The sequence below is a fragment of the Spermophilus citellus genome (genome assembly GCF_964194105.1).
Source record: "Spermophilus citellus genome assembly, chromosome: 7".
In the NCBI taxonomy this organism is placed as follows: Eukaryota; Metazoa; Chordata; class Mammalia; order Rodentia; family Sciuridae; genus Spermophilus; species Spermophilus citellus.
Window position 1 is genome coordinate 147,941,426 of NC_138188.1, and position 12,118 is coordinate 147,953,543.

General features: G+C 34.8%; 1 protein-coding gene across 2 annotated transcripts in view; it reads left to right on the forward strand.

Moving 5' to 3' along the window:
- The window catches only part of JAM2 (junctional adhesion molecule 2), a 52,553-nt gene extending 40,635 nt beyond the window's left edge, over nucleotides 1–11,918 (forward strand). The window contains exons 6-10 of one of the 2 annotated variants that reach the window (XM_081302876.1): nucleotides 1,403–1,502; nucleotides 4,869–4,976; nucleotides 6,842–6,857; nucleotides 9,724–9,766; nucleotides 11,275–11,918. In XM_081302876.1, coding sequence (XP_081159002.1) covers nucleotides 1,403–1,502; nucleotides 4,869–4,976; nucleotides 6,842–6,857; nucleotides 9,724–9,766; nucleotides 11,275–11,307 — 300 coding nt within the window. In that variant the 3' untranslated portion in view covers nucleotides 11,308–11,918. Of the gene's footprint in view, nucleotides 1–1,402; nucleotides 1,503–4,868; nucleotides 4,977–6,841; nucleotides 6,858–8,910; nucleotides 9,596–9,723; nucleotides 9,767–11,274 lie in introns of those variants that run through there. The other variant, XM_081302877.1, reaches the window with a different exon arrangement.
- The last annotated feature ends 200 nt before the right edge of the window (nucleotides 11,919–12,118 follow it).

The following is a 12,118-nucleotide window of genomic DNA, read 5'->3' on the forward strand; positions in this document are numbered from 1 at the left end:
TATTTACATTTCAGATTTGTTTTTTCTCAGAGCAGGTGATAAAAGCCCCAAGGCAAGTCTGAAATGATATAGATTCACTTTTCTCAGGGAGCCTGAACCCTTGAAATATCCTATGAGGCCAAAGGAGAGCCCTGGCTTGAACTAGGATGGCCTCTTTTGTGAGAAACAAAGACTCCAGTGTACAGATGCCAGTGACTTCCTTTTATGTACCAGTAATAGGCTGGAAGATCATTTGGGGTTTTAGTCTACCTTATTATTTATCCATTACCATGGCCCTGAGTTTATGGTGAAGATTCTAAAAGGATTCTGGCTTTCTGGGGATGGAGAGATGATTCTGAAAACAGGCCTGGGAAGGCTTTCTGTTCCACCATGTTGAAGTACTCTTAAAAAAAAAAAAAAAAAAGGACATAGGAAGTAGGTAAAGAAATGTGAAAAAAGGAAAGGTGTTAACAGATCAAAGCCCTGGCTAACTTAGGAAAATATGTTCCAGAAAGATCCAAGACAATGGGGAGGTGCTCCTCTTCATGGCTCCCATGGCTGAGGTCAGCAATGACCTCTGCAGTACTGAGCATATGACCAGGAGGGTCCTGAAAGAATAATTCTGAGTACCCCCACACTCTCTGTAGGGGTCCTGGCAAGGTCCTTTAAGGTGTTCAGGACCTCCTTCCCTCCCTCTCCCCTTCCCTTTTTCTTTCCTCCTTCGCTCCTCCCTTCCCTTCCTTCCTTCCTGTTTGCTTTCAATTCTTTCCAGAAATTCCCCAAGGCTACAAACTCCAAATCATTAAGTCTATCATATAAAGGTCTTACCTTTCAGTTGCTTTGGTAGGAAGTAGAAGGAGCAAGGTCTGGACCTTATCTTTACAGAATTTTCAAGACTTCTGCAATTGTTAGAATTTATAATCCTGTGAACAGCACCATGAAGATTTCCTAGGCCTTGAGCTACTTCCTGGTGGTAACTCTGGCTCTTCAGAGTAAATATTCATTATTTTCTGCTACAGTGAATTTGCTTTTGAGTTAGAAAGTACATTGACAGAGAGGCCATCATTGGTAAGTGGTGCTTCCCAGGAATTAGAAATGCTACGGTTGGATGCTGTAAACTTTTAAAAATGCCCACTGCCTTCCTAAACATACTGCTTTCTTTGTACGACAAAAGAAAGCAAACAGAACAAAAACTTCCTCATATATATTTAAATCTTCTTCTGTCAAATTAAACAGGAGGTTTAGCTATTTACTCCTTGAAGTTATGGTAGATTTTTGAATCCACAATAAAAATGTAAAGTTTTGAGTCATTAAAAAGGAAAGACTAGCTTAATGATAAATCCAAGGCATGTGGTTGTTAAGAGCCTACTTTGAGATTTGTACTTTTAAAGTATATATTTATTTTTTTCCCTTCCACAAATAGCAATTTAACACTGTGTCCAAGCTCGACAGTGGAGAATACTTCTGTGAAGCCCAAAATTCTGTTGGATATAGCAGGTGTCCTGGGAAACGAATGCAAGTAGGTAAGCATGAGATATTGGAAGAGGAAATGGTTTGCAGTCACAGAGTGCCAGTGGGGGTAGAAGGAGCAAAGGGTAAGAAAGGGTTGAATTATTTGAGAGATAAGTAGGTAGTAAAGTTGAAAATTATCTTGATATAGCAAAGAAGCAGAAATGCTATTTTTAATCTGTCTTCCAATCAAGCCAAGAATATTCAGCATTATATTTAACAAATGTTTTAATTTTTCAGGTAAATGGTTTTAAAATACACTTTTCTGAGTAATCTTTCAAATAAAAGCTAAGTGTCTTATAAACTGTAAATTGCTGTGGATCCAGGAGTCTGTATGGGAGTTCATTTTACAGCTCTGCCACTTATTAGCTGACTCCTCTTAAGCAAGTTATTCAACCTTTATGCTTCGTTTCCCAAAAATGGAAGTAGTAATATATCTTCTTCACAGTGCTGCTATGAAGATTAAAGTACTCCATGTTTGAAAGTGTTAGAACAGTGCTTGCACACTGTGAGCATTATATAAGTTTCAGCTATGTTAAAGAGTTGTTGATAATTTTTTCTAATTATACATATGGCAGAGTAGTCTCTCTAAAAAGACGTGGGATACCTAAAGACCTACGTTGCTATAAAACATAACTGCCACACATATGCTACATATCACAAAATAACTTTTAATTTTAGAGTTCAATAAATTAGCACTTAATAATCTTTTCTAAGTAGTTTCAAAACACATTATTTTTTAAAATTTAATTTTCAGTATTTTGACTTAATTCTTCCTTGTAGTAGGAGCCAGTGTTTTGAGGGGCTGGGGTTGTGGCTCAGTGGTAGAATGCTAGTGTGGATGAGGCACTGGGTTCAATCCTCAGCACCACATAAAAATAAATAAATAAAAATAAAGGCACTGTGTCCACCTACAAATAAAAAAATATATATTTTTTTAAAAACAGCCAGTGTTTTGAATATAGTTGTGTGTGATGAAGGGATATGCTAGAACTGGCACCAAGGGGTTAAAGTTCACTCAGGATGGCTGCACCCTAAAACAGAATATTGAGGGTTGGCCTGGTTGCAGGAACTTGTCCTCAACTTTATGGAGCAGAAATTCACTTTTTCAGTGAATATAGATCACTGCAGATATGAGGGTGCACGAATTTAAAAGTTTGTTTCCCCGGTTACTGATTTAATTTGTACATGATTTCTATGCATCTTTTCTTTCTAGGTGTGAGTTAGCTTAAATGTTAAAATTAGTTTGTTTAATGCTCATTCATTGAGCCTCAGTGTTTCACAACTTTGGTTTATTAATTTTCTTCTTCTGAAATACATATAAATTCATTTTCTTCATGACATACCACTGGTATTTTGTAATGAAAACCAGAATCTGTTAACTCTCTTAAAGAAATTCTTTTTGAGGCATAGACGGAAAATCAAACATGGATTTGCTGATCATTCCCAGACTGGTTTATTGTACAGCTTCCTCCTTGGCCTTTTAGCAGTCTGGTTCCTTTCAGTGAGAATAATAACACCTTCCTTTAATGGTGGCCTTCTTCTTTTTAAAATTCTTTTTTTTTTCAGAGAAAGAATACAAAAATATTTTCAAGAATACAAAAATATTTATTGCTACATTTTCTCTTCACTGAGTTGTATGACTTGCTCAATATCTCACAGAAAACAGCTATTGGATGAAAACAGCTTACCTCTAACTTACTACTCTTCTATCTTCCATTCCATTGAAGAAAACAACTTAAAGTCCACTGCATGATTTAGCACTTACAGGCTAAGAGGATTTTTTGTCAGAATTTTGCTTTTAAGGTTAATCTTTCATAGATGTCAAATTCATTGCAAACTAAAAGGATTTGTTTTTGTAATAGCCATTAGACTTGAATACTTTGTAGATGTCAAATTTATTGGCTACTATAAAAAATAGTAGGCACAGTTTGGTTCTCAGGAATTCATTTAGCTATTGATTTAATTTTACCTTAATTCTGATTACTGTGGATTTTTGGCCCTCTTTTCTGTTTTTTAATCAAGTAAATAAATAGCAGAATTTCATTGACCTTGACCTCTCAGTGGCCAACCAAATATGAACTGAATCTATACCAAGTAATAATTGGTGTTTTTTACTCTGGTCAAATTAGCCTTTTGGAAGATTCATCTATCATGTCTCCTGTTTAGAAAAAAAAAATTTAAGGGCTTGGGGTATAGCTCAGTGGTACAGCACTTGCTTAGCATGCGCGAGGTCTCTTGGGTTTGAGCCTCAACGTTGGGCAAGGGGTGTAACTCTTTAGGAATCGCTTCTTTAATAAATGCAAAAAAAAAAATGTATTTGAATAACAAGAGTGTGGGTCATGAAATTCCTGTAGTCAGGATGGAAAAATGTGATGTAATAATGTTAGGATTTATACATTCCTTGAATCACACATTCCAGGCATACTGGTAAATTGTGGTATATGAAGGAAGGTATCTATAAGTCTGTTACATTGTTAAGGAACAGTTATGTTCATCATTTTAGTAATGACTTGAATAAAGGGTATCTTTGATACAGTGTCCAATTTGCAGAAGTATTAAGCTTGGAAGTTTAATAATTTAATTATTGGGTAATAGAATCAATCCAGAAAAAAAACTCATAAGTTTGTAACATGGTAGCAATTCCAAACTTGAGTCCAAAAAAATCTACTTGTATTAGGATAGAGAAGAGTTAACTTTATAGCAAAGAGAAAAGTGTGTTTGCTTCATTGAGTTTAATTTATTTTAAACTCCATGGGATAACAATTTAGTGTACATATGTATGTGATACACACGTACATACAACACAACCAGTCAATTCAAGAAGGAAGGTCTTTCTGAGAGTTTTATAGAAGAGCAGTGGAATCTGCTCTCTTGGAGTTTTTCATTATTTGTGAAATTGACACATAGGATGATATAGAAGAATTTAAAGTAAAATTTGTGGCAGAGGAGCCACAATAGAATATTTCAAATCATCCAACTTCAAAGATTGCTTCTATTGTGTGCAATGTATGAATATGTAACAACAAACTCATTATGTACAATTATAATGAACCAATAAAAATATGGAAAAAGATAGTTTCTAACCTGATATTTAACTCTGAATTACTGCATTTCCAAATGAATGCAAAAGAATGTCATACATTCTCTTTCTTGACCACAGGACTTTTTAAAATTTAAGACTCTTGCAAAACTTAGTTCTGTCAACATTTTCAATTAGTTTTGTGCTATGCCTTGGAATTCTTGAACAGGCTTCAAAGTCTTGAAACTATGCTTTTTAGCATAGCTGAAAAGTGGAGTTTGTTGAGTCCTTTCAACTTAATGATGAAGTCTGTCCATCTATGTGATGTGAATTTATGCATGGTATGTTTCACTTCCAGATGATCTCAACATAAGTGGCATCATAGCAGCTGTAGTAGTTGTGGCCTTAGTGATTTCTGTGTGTGGCCTTGGTGTGTGCTATGCTCAGAGAAAAGGCTACTTTTCAAGTAAGTGAATTTCACCCTTCTTTGATACACAATTTCCTTTGGATATAGTCTTCTTATGAGATGCTGTTTCTTCTAAAAAGTCCTAACAAACTCTGGAGAATATTTTTTTCACTGATTTTCTGCTATAGAAGATGCTCAAGGTAATATGCAGGTGGGTTGTGAAGCATCTTGGAGAAAAAAGAACAAAGCAACCATTTGCAAAATTCTAAGCAACACCATAGCATGTGTGAGTGGTATCCTTGGAGTGGCATAGTGTAGAGACAGACATTCAATATAGATTGTGGTATATTTATGTGCATGCTAGACCCTCTTATTTTAAATTAGGAATTGAGTATTTCAATTTTTATAAGCAATTTTATTGAAATAAACCAGAGAACTATTTTATCAGTGTTGAACAGTGAAATGTTGAATGTCGAGTTTAGCACAACTGTAGAAGATCATTGTTTAATCAAAACTAGAAACCGACAGTATTGGAGACGCTTCCATACAAGGTTTTTAGTTCAAGTTAAACTTGAAGAAAGTTGTAACTTCAGCACCCATTTGATGATAGAATAGTGGGTGAGATTGAAAAATAATGTTTTATTCTCCTAATATATTTCTTTATTTCCAGTCTTTAAAATCATCTCAAAACTGTAGAACTCCATTAGGTCCTTTGGCAATAGTGTATAAGTTGAATCTTTAAATGGAATAATAAATAAATTAATAGCATGAATAAATATTAGACCCACTATTTTATAAAGAGCATTAATTTTAGAATACGAGTTTAAAAATAATTTATACCAAAATAAAAATTAAATTTAAAGGAGTTTTAAATAATATTTATAAATAGATATTAAATGTAATAAAGTATTTCCATAAACATGGATTCAAGGACATTCCCTATAAATAAGAACAATTGTTCTGTGAACTAATAGAGTTATTCTTGTTTATACTGCTTCAATTTAATCCCACATAATGTAATTTTATGAATGGACTCTAACTGAGTCCCCCTGCTGGTCACCAGTGAAAGTACTGCAAATAAGATTACTTATTCAAAATTCTTGTAGTCTGTATTTATACTTGCAATTAATATCTGTATAAGTATTTTTTTTAAAAAAATTTCATTGTAAATAGACATAATACTTTTATTTTATTTATTTATATGTGGTGCTGAGGATCTAATCCAGTGCCTCACACATGTGCTCTACTACTGAGCCACAAACCCAGACCCTGTATGAGTATTTTTTTTTGTTTGTATGAGTATTTTTAATGAGGAGTTGGCAAACAAATTTTTCTTCAAATACTGAATTAAAGAGTTAATTTGTATATTAATGGTTATTAGCTAATAATGTCATTCACTTTTTCATCTGGGAGAAAACCTACCTAAGAGAACCATTCTCTTGAACTTGTGTTTAGGACAGAAGTTGGCAAATTTTGACCCAGAGACAAATCTGGCCCCCCACCTGATTTTCTGAGGCCCCAAAACTTTTAAAGATAAAATTTTGCAATTATTTAATGATAGGAAACACTAACTTGAATCCTAATTAAGAGAAATGTTATCCCTCACAATGAGTTCTATTCTTCCAACTATTAGGACTTGTATTATAAAACTTTATTATTATACTTTAAATTTAATCAATAAAAATTTGGAACTTTATTTTCTTTCTTGTTTTATAAGTACCTAAATAGTATCCTTACTTTTGCCTCTGGGACAACATAGCCTAAAATATTTGCTGAAAGTTTGCCAACCCTTGATTTAGAAGGTACGAATGTCAGCAAGTGAGGATTGAGATTAAAAAGACATTAAGCAAAACTTGTATTTAAATAAATCTGTCATCCTATATTAATTCTTGCATTAATGATTTATATACTTATTCTTTTTGTAGAAGAAACTTCCTTCCAGTAAGTATATTTTCTTAAAATGCATGCCTCTCCCTATATCCACTGTTATTCTATTATTTATCTGTTTACAGTCAAGAGTGGAATATTGGGTATTTCTGTAGGTGTATTTCTAGTGAGTTTCTCATATATGTCAAGAATACATTCTGCCTCATGCCTCATGCCTTTTTGTAAATGATGAGTAATTACCAAGAGAAGAATCATGGGCATTAATTTGACATTATAAGCATTCCCTTAGTACTATTTTAAAATATATATATGCATTTACTGCATTTTGCTAAATTTAAATTTTTCAAATAAAATTTTACTAGGTCATTTTTTACATTTAATTATTTGACAACAATGTTTTAAGGACTGGCAAAATAGTAGTACACAAAACAAGACCAAAAAAGTTCACAAAATACTGCTTAATAGAACTTATATACTAGTAAAGAAAGGCAGAAAGTCAACAAATATGTGTAGTATACAGTATGTCAGATTGTGTTAAGCACTATGGAGAAAAATAAAGCAAGTAAGAGGATAGGGAATGCACAAGGTAGGAATGAAAATTATTTTAAATAGGATAGTCAGGAAGGGCTTCCCTCAAAGGCGATGTCTGAGAAAGACCTTAGGAGATGAGAGAGTAAGTCATGCAGATATCCATGAAAAGAATGTTCATGGCAGGAAACAGAAAGAGCTTGAGTGAGCTAACTTTCCATTACTATAACAAATACCTGGGATAATCAGGTTAAAGACAGAAAATGTTTTGCAAGTTTCAGTCCAAGATCAGTTGACCTGGTTGCTTTTGGGCCTGTGGTGAGGCAGCATGTTGAGGCAGGGGGTATGAGGTTGGACAAGTCTGTTCACTTCATGGGGGCCAGAAAGCAAAAGAGAGAGGAAGAAGAGGGGACAAAGTTTCCAATATCTCCTTTTTGTGCCTGTCCTCAATGACTAACTGCATCGCACTTGGCCCCACCTCCTAAAGATTCTACCACCTCCCAAGAGCTTTGCATGCTAGGAACCAAGCTTTCTACATATGGACCTTTGGGGGCATCCAGAATCCAAACTGTAGTAGAGCTTAAGACCAAACATGGCTAAAATGTCTAAGGGATATCAAGGAGATCAGTGTGACTTGAACAGAATATGGGAAACAGATAGAAGGAGATGAGTATACAAAAGAGGTCAGATTGTATGGAGACCTTTCCAGGAAGTTTTGAGCAGTAAAAATGTTGGTACTTAATTAAAATAGGAAGTCATTGGAGGGCTGTGAGTGGAAGAATAGCATGATCTTACCTAATTCTTCAAAAGTTCCAATTGGCTGCTCTGTTTAGAATAAACCATGAGGTAACAAGGGGTATTACCTCATGACCAGTTAGGAAGCTACTGCAATACTCAAGGCCAGAGAAAATGGTAGCTGGATTTGGGGAGGGAGGAGGAGAAAGAAAGGGAAGGTACTGGGGAATGAGATTGATCAAATTATGTTAATTGCATTTATGAATATGGCATAATGAATCCTACTATTATGCCTAATAATGTACCAATTAAAAAAAAGAAAGAAAATAGCAGTTGGTAACAAAGCAGCAGTGTTGGAGATGTTGAAAAGTGATAGAATTCTGGATATATGTATGTGTGTGTGTGTGTGTGTGTGTGTGTGTGTGTGTGTGTTTAACTATTTGCTGATCTGTTGGATATGGGCTGTGAGAAAAAGAAAGCAATGGAAGGTAGCTTCAAGGTTATGAGAAGGATAGAGTTTCCATTTATGGAAGTTTGAAAGATTTAGGAGGAGTGGCCTTGGAAGTGGTGGTAGGGTAGTATTTGGAGTATTTGGAATTTTAATACTCAATAAACTTATTAGACTTCCAAGTATAGCTAATCATTAAGTATCTGAATATTCGATTTTGGAGTTTGGGGAAATAGTTTCACTGGAGATGGAAATGTAGGAGTCATTGGTATATGAGATATGAATGAGATCACCAAAGTCCCAGTTTATGTGTGCTTGATTTGTGACTGTCCTTCCTGTACATATGGACATGGCAGTCCCTACTGTGAGTCTAAGGGCTCTCTCCTCTATTCCCAGCTGCCATGGTTTCAGATACACTGTCATCTACATCTTTTGAAGACTTAGCTACCATTGATTTCCTGTTCCCAGATGCCTGGCCCCATCCCTCATAATATCCCAGTACAAATCCAGGGTGAAATCCAAGTTATCAGGACTAGGAGTAGCAAAGGAGGTGAGTTCAGAAGAGCGGGGCAGCCTGAATGTGTAGCCACCACCCCACCCCATCCCACCTGACCCCCAGGCAGTTGCAAGGACTTCCACTTTATTGAGAAAGATGAAAATAATTGGAGGGTTTTGAGCAGAGAGATCTCATATTACATAAGCAGTGAAGGAGTTTAATGTTTCCTTGAATTAATGTCTCTACAAAACCAGATAATATTTTGGAAAGGAGTATATTTATACCTTGACACCTTTCCTTCTGATCATTAAGTCTACAGCTTTTAAAATTTATTGGAATTCTACTACAACCCCAGTCACATGTAAATCTTTCTATTAATAAAAGTGAATTTTTGAGATTACAATAATTAAGCTTTCAAAATGCTTAATGTTAATATATTAAGTTACATAGCAATAATTGCACAAAAATCTTTAGTATATTAGCCATGGGCTACATTTAGATGCACAGGGCTTCACTCATGGGTACTTTGTTGCATGGCTTTCTTTGTGTATACTGCTATAAATATAAGAAACTCAGTTATAGTTATTGGCTAAGATAAATATTCATCTTCCTGCTGATAAAATGTATGGAGGTAATGTTAACTAAATGAGGATAGTGTTTCAGAATGGGAGGTGATAATGCAGTAAATCCTGTCTCTTATTTTCCACAAACAGGAAGGGTAGTTCTTCATCTAAAGCTCCTACAATGAGTGAAAATGTGAGTATTTTAAATGTATATTTACAGGACATATGAATAGGGAAGGGAAATGAAGCAGTCATATGACAGTTGTGAATTTTCACTTTTAGTGTACTTTGTATTACTGTCTACTACTGGCATCTAGAAAGATGTAAGTGAACATTAGCTTCCTTCCCCCCACTGGTATAGCATGATAAGGTTGCCCAGCATTTGTAGATCAATTATAGGAAGTGATCTTTCTCATATCGTTCTTTTTCTCTTATAGTATATTCTATTATCAGTATGCCTCCTTAAGATCACTAGGCCTGCAGTTTTCAACTCTATTTGATAGATGAGGAGGTTAAGGCTTAAATTCATATGGGACAAAATGGTGGAGCTGGAATCAGGTACCTTGTTTCCTAATGCTTTAAGTAGATCACTCCCAGCAGATCTATGGTTCTAGGATTTGCCTTTGGTTATTCAAAGGCACTTGGGAAATTTAAGAATATGAAATATCCTCTGCTAGGGCTAAAAGGATTTTAGAAGTCCTAGAAAGACAATAAGGATCTGACTCTGATGGTTTAGAGAACATTATTGCTTACGTTTTATAGTTTTTAAGTGACATTAAACTTTCTGGGTTATTTTTTTGAGGAATATAGTGAGGGAAGAGGAGTTTCTAATGTTTTTAAGGTCTTAACTCCCGCTTGAAAACCAGAGGGTTCCCAGAATTCCTCAACACTCTAGAGCAGAGATTCTTAGATTTCCTTTCAGTAGAGCTTGGGGTGAGGCATGGACATTAGTATTTTAAATACTGTGAGCCTAATGGACGCTAATATTTAACACTCATTTATTGCTCCATAAAAATTTCACAAATTTAATATAAAACTTTGATTTTTAAAATTCATTTACTCCAGAATCTATTACTGAAATCCCCATATATTTATATATAATTTGCTACACTGAAAGCATATTGTTATTTAATTAGGGAATAAACAATATGTAACTTCATACTCATTCCTATAATTTATGGAACGAAATAATCCCATACCACCAAACACTGAAAGGCATGTTGTATCTAAGTTGAAAAAAAAGAAAGACTTTTCCTTTTTCCCTTTCTTTCTCTCTGTTGCCAGTCATCATCTCAGAGTTAGTCCTCTTCAGTTCTATCTTATATTCAGCTGGGTTTTTAACCTGACAACTCTGAGCCTCATCACTCTGTGTTGTGCAGGCTGTCATATACTGCAGGATGTGTAGCAACAGCTCTGGCTTCTGCCCCGCTAGATGCCAGTAGCATACCCCTAAGCAACACTATTTCTAACTTCCAGTCCTGCTTCCTTACTTTCTAGACATAATTTCAAGTACCTTGTCTCCTAGTATTTACTTATTTAAATCCCCATAAAACAGATTTCATTAAATATGTGATGGTTTTTATCTCCATGATTCTTATAGTGGATGTAGTTTGATATTCATAAGGCTTATATGTATTTCCTTAAATATGTAGTAGTAGTATATTATATTTAACCTTGATTTGTTTTCTTTTTTTCCCCTAGGATTTCAAGCACACAAAATCCTTCATAATTTAAAAGAATTCTACTTTTAAGATACACCAAAACCACAGTTGTTACAGATATTAAAGTATCATAAAACTCTGCTTTGTCTTAATTTGCAAAGAGGTACATAACAAAATGAAATTGATATTTCATTATGGTTTTTTATGACTTGATTTACCTAAAATTGTTATTTTACGCAAATAGTTCTGTCATTATCCAAAATATGATCTGGCTTCTTTTGTCTGGACTAAAGAACAGGAATCAAATTACTTTAAAATATTTTGATATTTGTGAAATGTTAACTAATGCTCTAACTTTTAGAGAAAGTTATTACATCATACTGATTGTGAAGTTAATCCACAAATCAAGCAAATACAACCTGCAGACACCCTGTATGCAAGAGTGTTATCTAGGAGGTTAAGAAAATACTGATAGATGCAAAAGGATTCTCTGGTCTCATTTCTACCAAAATCCTCTTTATAATATAATCCTTATTCCATTGCTCATGTATCACTAATGTACCCACAAAAGGGAGGCAGTGAGGTTGGGTCTTATACCCCAGGGTTTGCACTTTGTATTTACTTTCATCTCTGAGAACCAAAAGTGACATGAAGAGAAATAGCTAATGACCAGGGCTCACAGGTGTGCATAGGACTCACCTGGTGTGTGTTATTTATAAATTTTGAGAAGTAAATACAAACCTAAATGGGCTTATTTTATCCCCACTGATGCTTGCTGCTATTTCCTTTCCCTAAGACTCCTTTGAAGAGGCTCCATGACCTTGACATCAAGGCTCAACAATGGAGCCCACATAACTTTTCAGGTATCTTTTGCTGCATGAGTG